Here is an 18,931-nt window from a genome sequence, read left to right as displayed (position 1 = left end):
AGAGAGAGAGAGAGGTAGAGAGACAGGCAGAGGGAGAAGCAGGCTCCATGCAGGAAGCCTGATGTGGGACTCAATCCCATTAATCCAGGACCACTCCCTGGGCCAAAGGCAGGTGCCAAACCACTGAGCCACTCAGGGATTCCCCCCTGAAGGTTCATCTCTGCACATAACAGATCCAAGAACAAAACAGAGCAATTCGTGATTCATAAAATTGAAAAATATTTAAAATAGAGTTGTTATATGGGAAAGTAGGATTATAGATGATTCTGCATCTTTATTTCCTAAATTTTAAGTAATGTTTTTAAGCTATCATTATGATTTAAAAAAAAAAAATGAAAGTAGGGGGAGAAAAAGATCTCGGTGATCTCCTTTCAATAGCAAAAAGGGTTATGTGGCAGAAGGAAGGGCTGTGAGAGATTTGGACAGTTAAGGAAGCTCACATCTGCCACTCACTTAGGTCAAGGAAAAAGCCCTGCTTTGGACCAGACAGTTCCTACCAAATGAAGGTGAGCTCTAAGAAAATGAGGATTCAACTTACCTCCTCCTATGTTTTTTGTTTTTGTTTTTATTAAGATTTTATGTATTTATTCATGAGAGACACACAGAGAGGTAGAGACAGGCAGAGGGAGAAGCAGGCTCCATGCAGAGAGCCCAATGAAGGACTCAATTCTGGAACTCTAAGATCATGCCCTGAGCCAAAGGCAGATGCTCAACCACTGAGCCACCCAGGCATCCCTATCTCCTCCTGTTTTGAAACATAAGGGAAAAATAAAGGAAAAAACAGAGTCCAACCAAAGTTCCCTATCATCTTTAGGCTGCCCCCAGAGCCTCCAGAGAGTAAGAGACTCCCCAGCACAGCTTGAGCGCCAACCACGTTTGCCCATAACCTCTCACAGCATGAGGTTGTCCTGAGCTGCATCTCTCTATAAATCAGGAACACAGATTACACCTTTCTTCACTGATAAAGGGACTCTCTTGCTCAAACCAGTCCTGCTACTGACAGCCTTCAAATGAAAGTAATGCTTCTATTCCTTCCCTTCTCCTCTTATCCTGAGCACAGCTCACCGTATGTTTCTCCTCATATGGGAGGGCTTCTGAGCTCTCTTCTTTTTGGGGTCCTCGGAGGCTAGGCTCTTGCCTTGGTGGCGCCTAAGCTGCTCTGAAGGCTCAGACTGAGATGAGGTAGTTGAAGTGCACCGTGGTGGCCGCTGCCCATCTTCGTCCAGCTGGGCACACTCAGTGCCACACATGTCTTCCAGGGATGGGTCTGAAAAGACAAAGAGAGAAAGGTGCCAGGGACTGAACTTTACAGGGAGAAAAATTGGTTTTGATGCCAGGCAAACCTGGGTTCAAATCTCAACTCAGCAACTTATTAGCTGGTAAGCTAGGGCAAATGACTTAAAGCTCTTTGAATCTCAGTGGGCTGATCTGTAAAATGAGAGGAGTGATGTATACATTTCAGAGTTGTTATGAGAACTAAATAGTGTGCGTGTCTAGAACCACGCTGCTCCAGAGTAGGCTCACAACAAATGATAGCCATCATGCTTGCTTTAATCTAGCACTCTGCTCAGAGTGAGGAAGCTTCATGGTCTCAGAATGCTCTGAAAGGGGCAGTAGATTCCAAATTCAGCTCACACTCATTTGTGTCTCATCTGCCAACAAGAGAAATATCCCTCCTTTCAGGGTCCTAAAGCGTTCATTCCTTCTTTTTTTTTTTTTTTAAGATTTTATGTATTTATTCATGAGACACACAGAGAGAAACAGAGACATAGGCAGAGGAGAAGCAGGCTCCCTGCAGGGAGCCCAATGCAGGACTTGATCCGGGGATCACCACTTGAGTCAAAGGCAGACGCTCAGCCACTGAGCCACCTAGGTGCCCCGCATTCACTCCTTCAATTCACTGGCCATTTAATGACGGCCTACAACATGCCAAACACTGTTTCAAGATGCTTCAAGGATGTTTAGAAGACCTCTTCCTTGTAAGAAGTTTGTTTTCTAGAGATAATAAGGCAAAATGTGCTAACCACCACAGGAAGGGCAGGCTAACTGACCTAAAGAACTTCAAAATATAAGACATTACTTTTCTAGCCAGAGATAATTAGCTAAATCAAGAATAACTGCCTTAGGGTCACAAGAATATGAAAGATACTACTTTGTGGTGTGATCACACAAGAATTTTTGAGAGGTAAAATCTGAGTGAGGCCTTGTAAAGTGACAATGTCTAAAGATACTGCCTTAAAGGGGGGGAGGGGGGCGGAAACGAGGAAATTCCTGGCAGAAAGAATGTCATTTGTGGCATCAAACACCAGCAAAGACTGGGGTTGGTGTAGGAGGATCCGTGTGCACATCCCTCTTCCTCAGTCTGCTGAGCAGCATTCTGTTTACTGGATGGGTAAGCCTTGATAGTCACACAGACCATAAGCCTGTCCCCAAATCCACCAGAGCCTCCCAACTATAAGCACTACACAACTAAAAGGTCTTCCCCAAAAGTAAGAGTAATTTAAAACTAGATCATAGGGATGCCTAGGTGGCACAGCGGTTGAGGTCTGCCTTTGGCTCAGGTCGTGATCCTGGAGTCCCGGGATCAAGTCCCACATCAGGCTTCCTGCATGGAGCCTGCTTCTCCCTCTGCCTATGTCTCTGCCTCTCTCTCTCTGTGTCATTCATGAATAAATAAATAAAATTAAAAAAAAAAAAACTAGATCATCAATACTGTAACTAAGGTGTCAATGAAACTTGGCTTTCAGGCAGGCAGGAAGGACTCAGGAAGTCTGGGGTTTTGGTGGGATTTTTTTTGTTTGCTGTAATTTATTTTTATTTTTTAAATTTTTTAAAGGATTTTATTTATTTATTCATGAGAGACACAGAGAGAGAGGCAGAGACACAGAGGGAGAAGCAAGCTTCCCATTGGGAGCCAGATGTGGGACTCGATCCCAGGGCCCTGGGATCATGCCCTGAGCCAAAGGCAGACACTCAAACACTGAGCCACCCAGGTGTCCCTTTTATTTGTTTTTTAACTAAAGATTTGCTTGTTTGCTTATATATTAATTTTAAAGATTTTATTTATTTATTCATGAGAGAGACAGAGAGAGAGAGAGAGAGAGAGAGGCAGGCTCCCCACAGGGAGCCTGATGTGGGACTCAATCCCAGGACCCAGGAATCACTACATGAGCCAAAGGCAGATGCTCAATCACTCCCACTCAGGTGCCCTGATTTGTTTATTTATTTTAGAGAAAGAGAGCATGGGCAGGAGGGGCAGAGGGAAAGGGAGAGAAAACCTCAAGCAAACTGCACTGACCATGAGGCTGAAAGGGGGCTCAATCCTACAACCCCAAGGTCATGATCTGAGCCGAAGTCAAGAGTCAGACATTCAACCAATCACACCACCCAGGCACCCATGTTTTTAACTAAACTTTAAAGTTTATTTGGATTTCACCAGTTTTCCACTAATCACTAATATCCTTTTTCTGTTATAGGATTCCATCCAGGATATCATACTGCATCTAGCTCTCATGTCTCAGTCTCTCTAAACTGTGACAGTTTATCAGGCTATTATTTTTGTCTTTCATGACTATGACAGTTTTTTGAAAAGTACTAATCAGGTGTTTTGTAGACTGTCTCCTAATTTGAACATCTAATATTTTCTCATGATGAAACCACAGAAGTAAAGTGTCTTTCTCATGACATCTTACCAGGATACATGATACCAATATGACTTATTACTGGTGATATTAACCTTGATCACTTGTTTAAAGTGGTGTCTGCCAGATTTCTTCACTATAAAATTACTACTTTGTCTTTTCCATATTTTTATTCATTAGAAGCAAATCACTAAGCCCAGTCCACATTCAAGGGGAAGAGAATTAAGTGCTATATCCTGAGACGGGCAAAGAATTTCTGGACATATGTTAAACCACGTGAAAATATTTGGAGTGGTAGGGAACTGTGAGGCTTTGAGAATGCAAATATCCTGTTTCTAAAAATTTACACACCAGTTTTAACATTCATCAATGGATCTTACCTGGAGAAATTATTACTATGGTGTTCTAATGGTGGTTATTTCCCTCTTTGTGTCTACATTTATTATTTGGAATCCTTCTCTTCTGTAAGGAAGATTTTGTCCCTTCTCCCTCATTTACATATTCAAAAACTTTTTAATGTCAGTATGGACTCAGATGCCAAAGGGGGATAAATGAGAAACAATGAATACTGTAGGCTTTGGTAAAAGATACAGTGTTGCCATAGGCCTCAATGAGTGAACCAGTAAGCTGATGTCCCCACACCAAAAGAAAAACATACCATAAATCATCATCATATGCACTTAATCACCAAAAAAAACAACAAATGGACCATCTCATCAGCCAGTGGCAAGTCACAGAATCATGAGTGTCCCAGACACTCCATCACTGCTTACCTGCTGTGGTTTAGTATACCTCTATTACCATTGTGAGTTCCTTATGATCTCTTTCATATTGATGCCAGGTTCTAGAACAGCATGGAGTTGGAAACTAACGTTTCCTGAGAGTTAACCGGGCACAGGGGTTCACTATGGACACTGAAACCAGACTTCTGGGGTGTGAATGTCAGCTCTGTCCCTTATTTGTTCCTCAATTATAATAAGGGAATAACAACTCTCATGCTATTCCTCAGTCTGACGGTTGAAGAGATGGTTATGTGAGGTAGCCTAGATGAAGCTCTGGAACAATGCTCGACACGTAATAAATACCATATAAAACAGCTGCTGCTTTTTCTAGAACTACTACCATTCCAGGTACAAGGAATGGGTTTGGTTTCTCTTTCTTTTTTAATAACTGCAAGGTGAATTTTGCTCCCTTCATTCTAAATTTGAAAACCAAAGCCCTAAAAAGTTAAAAAAGAAATAGCTGGTCTATGGGTATATCATAAACAAGCAGAAACACAGGAGCAGACAGTTAACAGAATGAGCTTCATAGGCAGTACTAGTGTTGAATCCTGGCTCTGTCACTTACTTACTAGCTCTATGTTCACAAGTTCAATTTCCCTGAGCCATAGTTCCCCACATTTGTAAAATGTGGATGTCAATAGCTCTCTTCAGGAAAATATTCTTTTTTACACCCAGGTCTGCACACTCCCTGGAACTTCATACTCCCAACGACATTGAACTGTCTAGCAGCAAAGCTACAGGGCTTAGTCAGCCATGCTGAGTAGTAATATTTATTTGTGTGGAAAATTCAAACTTTAACTTTTTTATCCTAATCAAAAATCAGAAAATAGGAAAGCAAAAGGAGGAGAAATGACATAAACTGCTTTGTTCTCACAAAGTGTTTCTTACAAATACGCATTTGCGTGTATACCCCTCACACACATATCACCAGCCACATGAGACTACTGACCACATCTTTATTCTAAACCTCTCTGAATGAGACTACTGCAAACTAGCCACTGATGCCTTTTCCTGCCCCTTGCCTTTTAGTTTAGCCTAACACACTAAATGAGCATTTATATGAGCATTTGAGTACCAGCTCTGCGCCAAGGCACAATGGAATGATGCACATGGGAAAAACACATGAGGTGAGCACCTAATAGCAACAAATCTTGGGGAAAGGAACCCAATCCAGCCTTGCCTGGGGCTGGGCATGGGGGGCAGAGTGCTTCCTTGAAAGGTGAAACCTGGGTTTAATCTAATACAGTAAGTAGGCACCAACTACTACAAGGGGGAAAAACATTCTAGGGAGATATAGGAGCATAAGCAAAAGGAATAGAGACTTTAGACAAGGTGGAATAGTTGGAAAGATACCTGCAGTTCAATACTGGCTAAAATTAATTAAGCAAAACAGCAGCAAGAGGGACCTCCCAACCCAACAACCACTTCCCTACCTCTCCCCAGGGAATAACCCCTTATCCAAGGCAGACTGAGGTGTAGACCCAAAAACCTTCCTGGATGCTAGCACAGACATCAACCCCCGTCCCAGGGAGGACTACTTCCAAGACCCTTTTTTCCTAGCCTTCTACATTCCACTGACAACCGTTTGGTGAGGAGAGGAAGTTAATGTAGCCAATGTAAAATTTGGGGCTGGAGGAGGGTAGTGGGTGTGGACATGTGTGCACAAATGCACACAACACTCACATGTCAGTACCCAGGGTGATTTACTCTCCTGCAGCAGCAGTGGAAGCATCTTCCTTGGCCCTCATGCTGAGTGGCCACTGAAGGTTTTTAGTTAAATAACTTTTGCTTTTTGAAAAGCAAAGGGGAAATGGTGAAGGGAGGTACCAGTCAAAAAATGTTCATGAGCGGTAATGCAATACCATTAACAGGAGGGAGAAGTTAAAACATCACAGTCCCCTCTCTATTACCACAGGATCCACAGCAGGCCTTTTGTAAAAAGGCGTCCCAAAGACAGCAGAGTCCAGGGTGACAAAGAGCATTGGGAATGCTACAGGAGCCTTGGCTCATGCACATCTTCCATCCACTGAGAAAGTAAGGTGCTACTGCTTATGTGTCCAGCCAGACACAAGAACTAAAAGAGAAGCTCCATAAGAGCTGCAAGTCTCACTGGCTGCCCTCTCAAGTTTACTATCCTCCCATCAAATAGTCCTCTCCTATTTCCTCCTGAAGTACTACAAGAGGAAAAGTCAGCAATTCTGTTTTCCTTAAGAAGAATTACCATTCCTTCAGGCCTCTGGCCCCTCAAAAGAGCTAATGTTTCCATGGCATTATCACATATTATTGTCATCTCTCTCCTAACTCATAGCCCTCAATTTTTCCCTCCTAAAGGAGGAGGTTATTATATTCTTCCTCCCAAAGGAATAGGTGGCTGGACAGCAGAGTCCCTAACTGGGGATCTCTCTTGCTAAATGGCTACTTCCATCAACACTGCAGGTTGCCCTACACAATTACATGAGGCTGGGTTGGCACACTACAACTTGGTGTTTTGCTAGGTCCTCTGACCTGGTTCTGATAATGAAATTTGATGTTCTCCTGGCCTTAAGGCCTTTTGTTTCTATTTCACAAGCAAATTTATTGAGTAACCACTTGGAGGGAACAGGTGGAAGCAAAGTTAGAGAGTAGGCAGACAGGACAGAGTCACAGTATAGAGGGTAGGCCTTGAATGTCAGATTAGAGTCTGAACTTGGTCTATTGGGCAGTGGAAATTTGTTGCCAACTGCTGTATTTCCTTTTTCTGGTTTCTGTCTTGTAGAGAGGACTGTTTCTGGGGGGAGGAAGACAGAATCTGATAACTTTTCAATATCACAAATTCACAAACATTCCAACTTGTGAGGTCTCGCTATAATTCCTGTTTGATTCAGGGTTGAATGTGGCCAAGTACAGTAGCAATTTTAAAATGATCATAGTATATACAATTCTCACATACACATAGTAAAGACAAAGTAGAGACAAAGGTTTCCCCTTTACACTGAGGATACAGGTCCAAACCGGCTTCTTACCAACTGGTATTCTTTGAATGAATCTTCAGCTTCTGGGTTTAACAATTACTATTTATTTGTTAAAGAGTTTTAGTTGATAGATGTACTAATATTTAAAATTTGTTGTAATGTAAGTCAATGTTTTACAAGTGCTTCATTGCTGCTTCATGATGCTTATTATGAAGTTTCTGGTTTTTACAAAACATTTTGTACCACATCTTAAACTATTCTTGATAATAAATTATTTCAAAAATTCTATAATTAATTTTCCCTAAATCAAAATGTAACTTTCCACTGCATGCTCTTTTGTATCTTCTGAATAACGTACCATGTGAATTTACAACCTAGTTAAAATAAATTTAACTTTCAAAAAAATAGCCCTCCCTAAAATTCTGAAATATAATCTACCAAAAGCCACTAATGAAAAAGAGAAAAGAGTCAACAAAGAGGTAATGAGACATGTGGTTTAAAAGTCAATGATTATTACCACCCAAATGCAGGATCATAGAATCAGATCTGGTTGCAAATACCCCTGAACTTTCTCCTTCACGTGAGCCAGCTGTGAGCAGCAATCACCAGAGTTATATAAACACCAATGAACACTTACATAAGCTTCTCAGGAATGAGTTATGAACACCACCACGACAAATATGACTAGGCAAATGAGGAACGTTGAAAGAAAAATTTGTTTCCCTCATTGGGGGTATGAGATATAAGCACTTCCAGGACCCTTTCTCTAGCTGTTCCACCTCTTCTTCTTCCTTCCCCATCCCATCTGTATAAACAAAGTTCAGTGAATTCCAAGTCTTACTATATGCCTCCTGATGTGATCCAATAGGATGTATACACTACAGCTATTATGTATGTGTGCCAAAACATTACTTGAATCTCAGCACACCTTGAGATCTCACTACTGGTTTGCAAAAATACAGGGAAAAAGGACCATGTTGACAGAGTGGAGTGGCCACTGGAGATGCCTGACACTCTGTTCTGAGGAGTGACCAGCTGTGTGATGGAGCAGGCCAGGGATCGCTTACACCTGAGATATACTACAGGACAGCACGTACCAGAGGTGGAAGTCCAAGTCAAACGCAGAAGGACAGCCTCACTGAGCAACCAAGAGTGTCATCTGTACCCGAAGCGATTTCAGCAGCAGCCAGTACCTGTGGTGGATTTCCAGGTGAACTGAGGCATTCTTAGCTGAGACACCAAGATGTGGTTAAAGCAGTATTAGAACATCCAGGTAGCCGACTTCCAAGCAAAAAACCAACTGACAATGTATTGATGTATTTGAATCAGTTGACAACATAATAAAGATAATGTCCATGGTTTTCAGAAAACAAAAGAATTATGTTAAATTTGTTAAGCAAGACCACAAGGATGCAATCAGCAAAATCTAGAAATGCACAAAACTACAATAACAACTGAATCCTTTTCTTCTGCAAGCAAGTTGCAAGAAAAAAAAAGAAAAAAAGAGGTAGGGAAAGTTCAGATTGAAGAGATTTAAAAGACAAATGAACTAAATGTGGAACTTGTATGGATTTTAGCAAACTGGCAGTAAAAATAATCTTTAAATGATAATCAGGGATTATCTGGATATTTCATGTTATAAGGAATTACTGGTTTAAAAAATTTAGATGCGATAATGGTATTGTGTTTGTTTTTGTTTTTGCTTCTAGGAGAAGATTGAGTAAATACACTATGAAGTTTACCGATAAAGTGTTACAACATTAAGGATCTACTTCCAAATAATCCAAGGTTGGGGGGAAACAGATTAAACAAGACTAGCCTTGTATTCACAACTACTGAAGAGAATACTGAGAAATACAGGGTTCATTTATTACTGTCTCTTTTTATTTCATTTGAGATTTTCCAGAATAAAAACTTCATGGCTGTTTAATTTTAGAAATTTTAACAGAAGATAAAATATAATAAGCACTAATCTCTAAACTATTTAGATCTCAACTTTTCCACATTTGTTAATATACATTTGCATATTTATCCTGGTAACCAATGAATACACATCATTTTGTGTTCTGCTTTGGTCACTTATTACATACATATAAGTATTTCTTTGACATAGTCCACATACTCATCATTTTAATGGCAGGCTATCAGTATATCACAGAATGCTTTGTCATTCAGACTAGTTCTTAGTTTTTATTTGCGTCTACAATGGCATAAATATCTTTGTACAAATTATTTTTCCTTTTGATTTATTTATTTATGGTACAATCCACTACAGTTGGGGAAATGAGCGAAGAGCTTAAATGTTCGGATATTGGCAAACTTTTTCTATGAAAAGCCTGATAGTAAATGCTTTAGGTTTGTGGATCATAAGGTCTCTGTTGTAACTACTCAAGTTTTCCAGAGTAGCTCAAAAGCAGTCATACTTAAACATATACGTGAACAAACATAACTGTGTTCTAGTACGATGCTGTTTACAAAAATAGGCAAAAATAATTTTGAAAAAGAACAAAAGAGGACACACACTTCCTGATTTCAAAACTTACTATGAAGCTACAGTAATCAAAACAATGTGGAACTGGCATAAAGACAGACATATGGATCAATGAAAGGATAGAGAGCAGAGAAATAAACCCTCAAATACATGGTCAAAGGATTTTCAACCAGAGTACCAATACCATTCATAGGAAAAGGACAGTCTCTTCAGCAAGCGGTGATGGGAAAATCAAATTTCCACAGGCAAAAGAATGAAAATGGACCCTTACCTTATACCATATACAAACATTAACTCAAAATGGTCCAAAGACCTAAATGTAAAATCTAAAACTATATAAAACTTAGAAGAAAACATGAGGGGAAAACTTCATGACACTGGGTTTGGCAATGATCTCTTAGACAGGAAACCAAAGGTACAGGTAATAAAAGAAAAAAAAGACAAACTGAACTTCATGAAAACTGTGGGCATGAAAAGACACTGTCAACAGAGTGAAAAGACGACCCATGGAATGGGAGTAAACATGTGCAAACCATGTATCTGATGAGGGATCGATATCCAGAATATATTAAAAAAACTCCTAAAATTTCAACAGCAAAAACCAAACTGACTCAAAAATGGCAAAAGATATAAAGACATTTCTCCCAAGAAGATCTATAAATGGCCAATAAGCACCTGAAAAGATGCTTAAAATCACTAATCACTAGGGAATTGTAAATCAACACTACAATAGTGTATCATCTCACATGCATTTAGAATGGCTAGTACTAAAACATAACAAAACAAAACAAAACACACAACAACCAAAGAACCAGTGTTAGCAAGGATATGGAAAAGGTGGAACCCCTGTGCACTGCTGGCAAGAATGTACAATGACACAGATGCTATGGAAAACAGTATGGCAATCCCTCAGAAAGTTAAAACATTGGACTGCCGTATGATCCAGCCATTCCACTTCTGGATATATACTCAAACTGACAGTAGGGTCTTGACATGACATGCAGCCATGTTCATAGTATCATTTTTCATAAATAGCTAAGATATGGAAACAACCTACGTATCCACTGATGGATGAAGGGATAAGCAAAATGTGATAGATGCATACAATGGAATATTATTCAGCTTTAAAAAGGAAGGAAATTCTGACACATGCTACAGTATGAGTGAATCTTGAGGACATTAAGTGAAATAATTCAGTCACAAAAGGACAAATACTATATGATTCCATTATATGAGGTACTTAAAGTAGTTAAAATCATCAAGACTGAAAGTAGAATAATGGTGGTTCCCAAGAGCTAGGAAGAAAAAGTAATGGACTGATGGTTTAATGGGGATAGAGTTTCAATATGGGATGATGAAAAAGTTTTGGTTATGGATAGTGGTGATGGTTGTAGAACAATATAAATGTACTTAATACCACTAAATCCTACACTTTAAGATGGTTAACATAGGTGCCTGGGTGGCTCAGTCAGTTGTGCATCCAACTCCTGATCTTGGCTCTGGTCTTGATTTCAGAGTTATGAGTTAAAAAATAAAAAATTAAAATGGCTAAAATGGTAAGTTTTATGTTACATATATTTTAACAAACACATTTGGCGTAGTCATTATGCTAAGTTAACGAAGTCTGACACAAAAGGCTTCATATTGTGTAATTCCACTTATAGAAATGTCCAGGACAGATAAATCTTATTAGACCACAAGTAGGATAGTGGTTGCCAGGGACTGGGAAAGAGGGTGACTGCCTATGGATAATGGGGTTTCTTTTTGGGGTAATGAAAATGTTCTGAAACTAGATAGTGGGAATGGTTCAACAACCTTGATATACTAAAAATCACTGAATCATAAGCTTCAAAATAAGAATATATAAGAATATATACATATTTTAAAATATTGGCTTGGTGCTTCTGCATCTAACTAAAGTGGAATAGCTTGAGGCAAACCAATGCTTGTTAGAAATATGTTGTCAAATTTAAAAACAATAATAACAACAACAAAGCCTTTTGAAGGCATTGAAGAGATGCTGAAAGGACCAGAAGTAGAAAGGACAGGACACCAGGGTGGCTCAGCGGTTGAGCATCTGCCTTTGGCTCAGGGCATGATCTCACGGTCCCGGGATCAAGTCCCGCATCCGGCTCCCTGCATGGAGCCTTCTTCTCCCTCTGCCTGTGTCTCTGCCTCTCTCTCTATCTCTCATGAATAAATAAATAAAATCTTAAAAAAAAAAAAAAAAAAAAAAAAAGGACAAGATTCCAGAGAAAGGGAAATCAAGAAGAAATGAGCCAGCATTCTACTGCCATTTATTCCCCTCTTTTGCCAAGTCTGGGTGCTGGGGCAAGCAGAGTCACCAAAATAGAGGGCTGTCAATATGAAGCAAAGAAACCAGAAGAACTTTTGACCATTTCATAGGACTAAAAAAGACAAAACTTGACAACATGAGGAGCCACAATCCTGATGAAATGGGAAAGGCAGAACTGAGCCAAAAACTAAACTCAGTTTATTTACATTCATTTGCTCCACTCTAAAGCTGAATGAGATGAGAGGTTAAGAAAATACACAGAAAACCACTGAAAAGAAGAGCAGATGTTTCTGCAATCTTGAGGTGCAGAGAAGATAAGGATTAGAATTTAGGAACCACTAGAGTAGATGTTCCCAGTGAACATCTTGGCTCTCAGCTGGAACCCATGTGGGATGGCCACACTCTAGAAACAGGGGTGTGCCAGAAGTAAACAAAGGCTTCTAAACTATGATCAGCATTTAATCAGCTTTGTCCTGCTGGATTAAGGTGATCAGCCCCACCATATCTGCCTAGGAGAGGAAAAGGAAACCCTCTCTAAAGATATCATCCATAGTCTCAATAATTTTTTTATAAACATGCTCAGTGTTCAATGAAATATTATCAGGTGTGCCAGAGACAAGATCAAATGATCAAAAATTAAGAGGGACAAACAGACAACAGAACAAGAATCACTGGCGATCTAGATATAAAATAATAATAAAGTGTGCAAAAAAAACAAAGAAAGAAATGGAGAAAAAAATGAAAAGATGTATAATGTCACTAGGTAACCAGAATATTTAAAAAAAGAGAATCAAAGGAGATTCTAGAAACAACATATAGTAACTGGAATCTAGAAGCTCTGTGGATGACAGGTAGGATAAAGCAGAAAAAAACTAAAAACACAACAAAAAAAAACATTCCTATGGAGATTATAAAGCAAAACTGTTGAAAACTAATAAAGAAAAATTGTACAAGCAGTCATGAGTGGGGGAGAACACATTACCCTCAAAGGAGCAACAATAAGAACAATGGATTCTTGAAACATGAAAGACACTAGAAGACAGTGGAAAATTTCTAAGTTTTGAAAGAAAATAACTGGCAATCCAGAATTTTGTACCAGCTAATATATCATTCAAAAATGAGGACAAGGGAATCCCTGGGTGGCTCAGCAGTTTAGCACCTGCCTTTGGCCCAGGGCGTGATCCTGGGGTCCTGGGATTGAGTCCCGTGTCGGGCTCCCTGCATGGAGCCTGCTTGTATCTCTCTCTCTCTCTCTCAGGAATAAATAAATAAAATCTTAAAAAAAAAATAAAAATAAAATAAAAAATAAATAAAATCTTTAAAAAAAAATGAGGACAAAATAAAGCTACTTTCAGACAAACAAAAACACAGATTAAATCTGTTGCCAAGAAACATATCCAAAATAAATACCAAAGGAAATCCTCCAGAGAATTATCTCAAACAAAAAAGAGAAATGAAGGAAGGAATGAAAGACAACAAAAAGGGAAGTGTTCCTAGCCATTTCCAATTGGCACTGCTTGATTTGATGTTTATTCAAATAAACTCCTAAAAATCAAAAAGAACAACAAAACAGGTCTAGGTGTGGAAATATAAATGAATACTGACTAGAGAAAAACAACACTTTGTGGCATTTAAAATGTGTAGAGTTAAAATAAGGATATATAACATAAAAGGCAGGAAAGAGGTAAACAGATTTAAGATGTTCTAAGGTAGGGTGCCTGCATGGCACAGTCAGTTAAGCATTCAACTCTTGGTTTTGGGTCACGTTGTGATTTCAGGGTGTTGAGAAAGAGCCCCACATCAGCTCCACACTCAGGGTCAGAGTCTGCTTGGGATCCTCTTTCCCTCTCCTTCTGTCCTTCCTGCTCATGCTCTCTTTCTCTCAAATAAATAGATCTTTTTTAAAAAATTAAAAATAAAAAAAATGTTCTAAGAAATTGGGAGGTAATAAAAGCAATGATTTATATTAGAGAAGGACATATACTGCAATTTAGGATAACCACTAAAAGCATAGTAAAAGATTGTGTAACTAACAAGCCTGTAGGGAGAAAACTGAATCATTAAAAAAACAAAAAACAAAACAAAACAAACAACAACTTAATCCAAAGGAAGGAAAAGAACAAGATAGAAGATGAGATAGAAAATAAATACCAAGATGATAAATTTTAACACAACTATATCAATAATTACATTAAATATAAATAGACTAAATGTTCCAATTCAAAAACTAAAACTGTTAGACTGAATTAAAAAAAACAAAACCCAACTAACTGGTGCTAGCATGAAAAACTTAATAGAAAAAAGTTGAAATAGAAAAAAAAAAAGTAAAAAACCAGACATTAATTTAATGTCAGCTAACTAAAAGTTGACACATCTATACCAGGTGAAAGAGATATTAGCATAAGAAGTATTACTGGGGGGAGGGGGGGGTGCACCTAGATGGCTCAGTTGGTTAAGCATCTGCCTTTGGCTCAGGTCATGATCTCCTGGGATCCAGCCCCACACTGGGCTGTCTGTTCAGCAGGCAGTTGTCTGTTTTTCTCACATCCCCTGCCTGTGCCCCCTCTGCCCCTCTGCTCATGCTCTCTCTCTCTCTCAAAGAAATAAAATCTTTAAAAAAAAAAGCAGTTTTACTAGAAATAAAAAGGGATGTTTCATAATGACAAAAAGGTCAATGTACAAAGAAAATATACTAGTATCAAATCTGTATGCACACAATACCTTAGCTTCAAAATAGATCAAAATTGACAAAACTGAAAGAAGAAATACAGAAATCTATATTTCAGAAATCTACAATCATAATGAGAAACTAACATGATCACTTCTCGGCCTTTGGGCTAAGAGCAAGTGTAGAAACTAACATGATTCTTTCAAGAATAAAAGCCAATTGACAAAAAATACCAGTCAGGCCACACAAGAACTGAATGAAATATAATTTAGTTTCATTAACGAACTTATTTAGAACACTTCACTCGACAATGACAAATGAGATAAACAAATATCACACATTCTAAATGTGCCCCCCACACACAACACATTATAATCACACATTCTTTTCAACAGCTTATACAGGATTTATCAAAATTGCCCATTTACTGCACCATAAAGCAAATCTCAACAAATTTCAAACATGGAATCATTCATTGTATGTATCTGGCCACAGTAAGAGCAGAATAGAGATAGTAAATTCTAGCAGTGCTAGAGAAAGAGCAGTGCCAGGGCAACCAGGGAGTTCTAAACTTGCCAGAGTTGAAAGATCTCATTAACATCTTATATAAAACACCCCTATCATTCAGCTGAGACAAAAGAAAGGCTGTCCCTAGGAGTAAGAACCATACTCCAGAGTAAGACCTATACTAGAATCTCCCTGAAAAGCCTAAAACCAAGCCCTGACATGGTCTGCAAAATTCAAAGATTGAGTCCTACTAAATTAGATTGGGAAATATCTTGAACTTTTTTCACAGATTGGTACTAAATGGCATAAAACCAAGGCTTCACAAATTCAAGGTGATCAATCAGTAATTGAACTGCCCACTAAAATTAGAATGAGTACTCTTTAGAGGAAGATCACAGAATGCAGAGCCTCTATGATAATTATGTACAAAGACCATCTTATTTAATATTGCACCAGTAATGCAAACAAACAGGAAAAATACCCATAGTCAAGAAAAACTGAATCAAGAGAAATCTAGGAGTGCCTATCTGGTTCAGTCAGTAGAGCTTGCAACTCTTGATTTTGGAGTGGTGAGTTTGAGTCCCAACGTTGGGTACAGAGCTTACTTTAGGAAGGAAGGGAGGAAGAAAGAAGGAAAGAAGGTAGGAATAGAGGGAAGGAGGAAGGGAAATTTTGATGGCCTAAATGTTAGGACTGTCAGCCAAGCAGTAACCATGAGAAATAATAAATGTTACTGTATTAAATCATTTAAGTTTTGGGGAAACTTATGACATAGTATTAGTAACTGACACAGAAACTTGGTACTCTGGGTATATAAAAATTAAAAATTTAATAAAAAATAAAACTATGACCTCATGTTTGGGGTCAAGTGGTTAGTGGAAGCTAGAAAAGCCATGAGGAGACTTTATTAAAAGCCGGCAGGGCCTCAAGGAGATGAAGGCTTAAAGGAAAATGTTATAGGAAGCTAAAGGAAAAGAAACACTGTTTCAGAAGGTTTAGCAACTCTATCACCAGCAGTAACAAAAAATTAATGGGCCTCCTGGCTAAGTCTGTTAGGCATCTGACTTCAATCTCAGGTCATGATCTCAGGGTCCTGGGTCTGGCTTGCACTGGGCTCCACGCTCAGCAGGGAATCTATTTATCCCTCTCCTGGACCCCTCTCCACACCCATGTATAGTCTCTCCATCATGTGCATGCTCTCTCCAATAAATAAATAAAATCTTTTTTAAAAAACATGAAAACTTGAAATCAAATCCAGGGTAGATCTGTAAGATTCTTTGTTATGATATCAGAAATATTTAAAGTAATACCTCATTGACCTTTTCAGACAAAAGGCCTCCTAAAGATTCTGCAGGCATGCCTAACAGATCTTTCCCTGTTAAAAAAACAACAACAACAAAATAAACAAACAACAACAACAAAAAAAAACACAGAACTTAGAAAAATCTGAGAGTATTATTCTATAGCAACCTCCCAAGAAGGCCAACCAGAAAAGAAATTATCTTGAAGAGATTTATGGATACAGTTTTTTACTAATGAAGTGGATTTTATGCTGATACATAAGTTTATAGAGGAAATATATGAGCCTGAACTAAAAGGCATATAAACAATACAAAAGGAAAAAAGGATTTAGACCGTCAAACTTCTAGAGGCAATCAGCCAGCAAGCTGGGGTGCAACTGCAATCCAAGCTACTTTTTGTGAAATGGAAGGATTATTCAGAGGGTAGAACTAAGATCCTCGAGAACAACAACAAAATCCCTGGAGAATTATTGAACTCCCAATTAGTAATACTGAGTTCTAATCAAGAAACTAGCAAAATGCTCAGCTAGTGATTTCAGAACTGCTATGGATCAATGACCGCTGTGTGCCTCTCATTCCCTTCTCTCTCCCAACCTCCTCTGCTCCATCTTTTGAATGAGTATATATCTTGTCCCCATAATCTTAAATTGATAGAGAGGCAGATAATTGGCCTCTTTAGTTCATAAAAGTCTTCAGATAAGAGAAACTGTACTTAAGGAGTGAACTTAAGAAACAACGATTGAAAGCCACATTCATACATAGATCTGAGTTATAGTCTTGGACTATAAACTGATGCTGTACTAGGATGAAAGTCTGGGGATCCTGAGGAAAGGAGGCAGCGTATTTTGCATAGGGAATGATGTAAATTACTGTGGCCAGAGGATGGAATGCGGCAGACAGTTTTTTCCCAAGATGAATGCAGTAATATCTTTTATTGAGAAGTAGAGTCTAATCTTTTTCTTTTGAGTCTGGGTAGGCTTATTACTTGGTTATAACCAAAAGAGCAACAGAGAAGTGAAACTGTAACTTCCAAAGTTGCATAAAAGGCAATGTAGCTTCCACCCAGTTTGCTATTTTAACTGCAGCCACTATCTGACTGCAATTGAAATTGATGAGTCTAAAATTTTTATGAAAATGCAAAGGTCATAGAGTAATCAAAATAATTTTTTAAGACAACAACAAAGTTGCAATTCTTGTACTACCTGATTAAAACTACATTAATTATGATTTTGAGCAAGGACAGTTATTAATGTAATACAGTCCAGGGATGTCCAGGTGGCTCAGTGGTTTGGGTCTGCCTTTGGCTCAGGGCATGATCCTGGAGTCCCAGGATCAAGTCTCACATCTGGTTCCCCATGGGGAGCCTACTTCCCCCTATAGCTGTGTCTCTGCCTCTCTCTCTCTCTCTCTTCTGAATAAATAAGTAAAACCTTAAAAAATATAAAACACAGTCTAGAAGTAGACCGCATATTTGTGGTCAACTGATTCTTTACAAAGGTACCAAAGTAATTCAATGAAGAAAGATAATCTTTCCAAAACACCATCTGCAATAGATACAATCCTCACCTCATTCCATAGCATACAGAAACAACTCTTTCTTTTTTTTTTTTAAGATTTTATTTATTTATCCATGAGAGACACAGAGAGAGAGGGAGGCAGAGACACAGGTAGAGGGAGAAGCAGGCTCCATGCAGGGATCCCAGGACTCCAGGACCACACCCTGGGCTGAAGGTAGACACCCAACTACTGAGCCACCCAGGGATCCCTGAGAAACAACAATTCAAAATGGATCAAGGCCTAAACATAAAAGCTTAATCTATACTTTTAGTAGATAACATAGTGGGAAATCTTTGCAACTTTAGAGTAAGTAAAGATTTCTTAAGCAGGACACAAAAAGCTTGAACCACAATGGAAAAAACTGATAAACTGTCCTTCATCAAAAGTAAAAACTTCTGATCCTTAAAAGAAAAATAACAAATCATAGTCTTGTAGACAGTGTGTGTGTATATATATATCTATATATGTATCTAATAAACAACTTGTATCCAGAATATATATATTTTTTAAGATTTTATTTATTTATTTATTTATTTATTTATTTATTTATTTATTTATTTATTTATTTAGAAAGTGCGAGCATGTGGAGGGGAAAGGAGGGTGGGCAGAGGGAGAGGGAGGGAGAGCATCTTGAGCAGACTGTACTGAGCACAGAGGCCAACATGGGTCTCAATCTCATGACTCTGAGATCATGACCTAAGCCGAAATCAAGAGTCATGCACAACCAACTGAGCCAC

At 38.7% G+C, this 18,931-nt stretch overlaps 2 protein-coding genes across 5 annotated transcripts in view; one reads left to right on the top strand and one right to left on the bottom strand.

Moving 5' to 3' along the window:
• The window catches only part of RAD54L2 (RAD54 like 2), a 123,982-nt gene that overhangs the window by 28,633 nt on the left and 76,418 nt on the right, over positions 1–18,931 (bottom strand). For 3 of the 4 annotated variants that reach the window (XM_041761072.1, XM_041761073.1, XM_041761071.1), the window contains one exon: positions 1,066–1,267. In XM_041761072.1, the coding sequence (XP_041617006.1) occupies positions 1,066–1,267 (202 nt within the window). Of the gene's footprint in view, positions 1–1,065; positions 1,268–8,471; positions 8,569–18,931 lie in introns of those variants that run through there. The other variant, XM_041761074.1, reaches the window with a different exon arrangement.
• LOC121494532 (SNRPN upstream reading frame protein-like) lies at positions 8,178–8,854 on the top strand. The gene has a single exon (XM_041761081.1). It carries the CDS (start codon positions 8,417–8,419, stop codon positions 8,591–8,593), a length of 177 nt encoding a protein of 58 aa, XP_041617015.1. The 5' UTR covers positions 8,178–8,416; the 3' UTR covers positions 8,594–8,854.

Source organism: Vulpes lagopus, chromosome 7 (genome assembly GCF_018345385.1).
Source record: "Vulpes lagopus strain Blue_001 chromosome 7, ASM1834538v1, whole genome shotgun sequence".
NCBI classification, from domain to species: Eukaryota; Metazoa; Chordata; class Mammalia; order Carnivora; family Canidae; genus Vulpes; species Vulpes lagopus.
The sequence above is the reverse complement of the archived record's forward strand: the minus strand, read 5'-3'. Positions and strand labels throughout refer to the sequence as shown.

Coding starts and splice junctions, on each gene's coding strand:
- LOC121494532 (XM_041761081.1), top strand. CDS start 8,417: ATGGAGCAGGCCAGGGATCGCTTACACCTGAGATATACTACAGGACAG.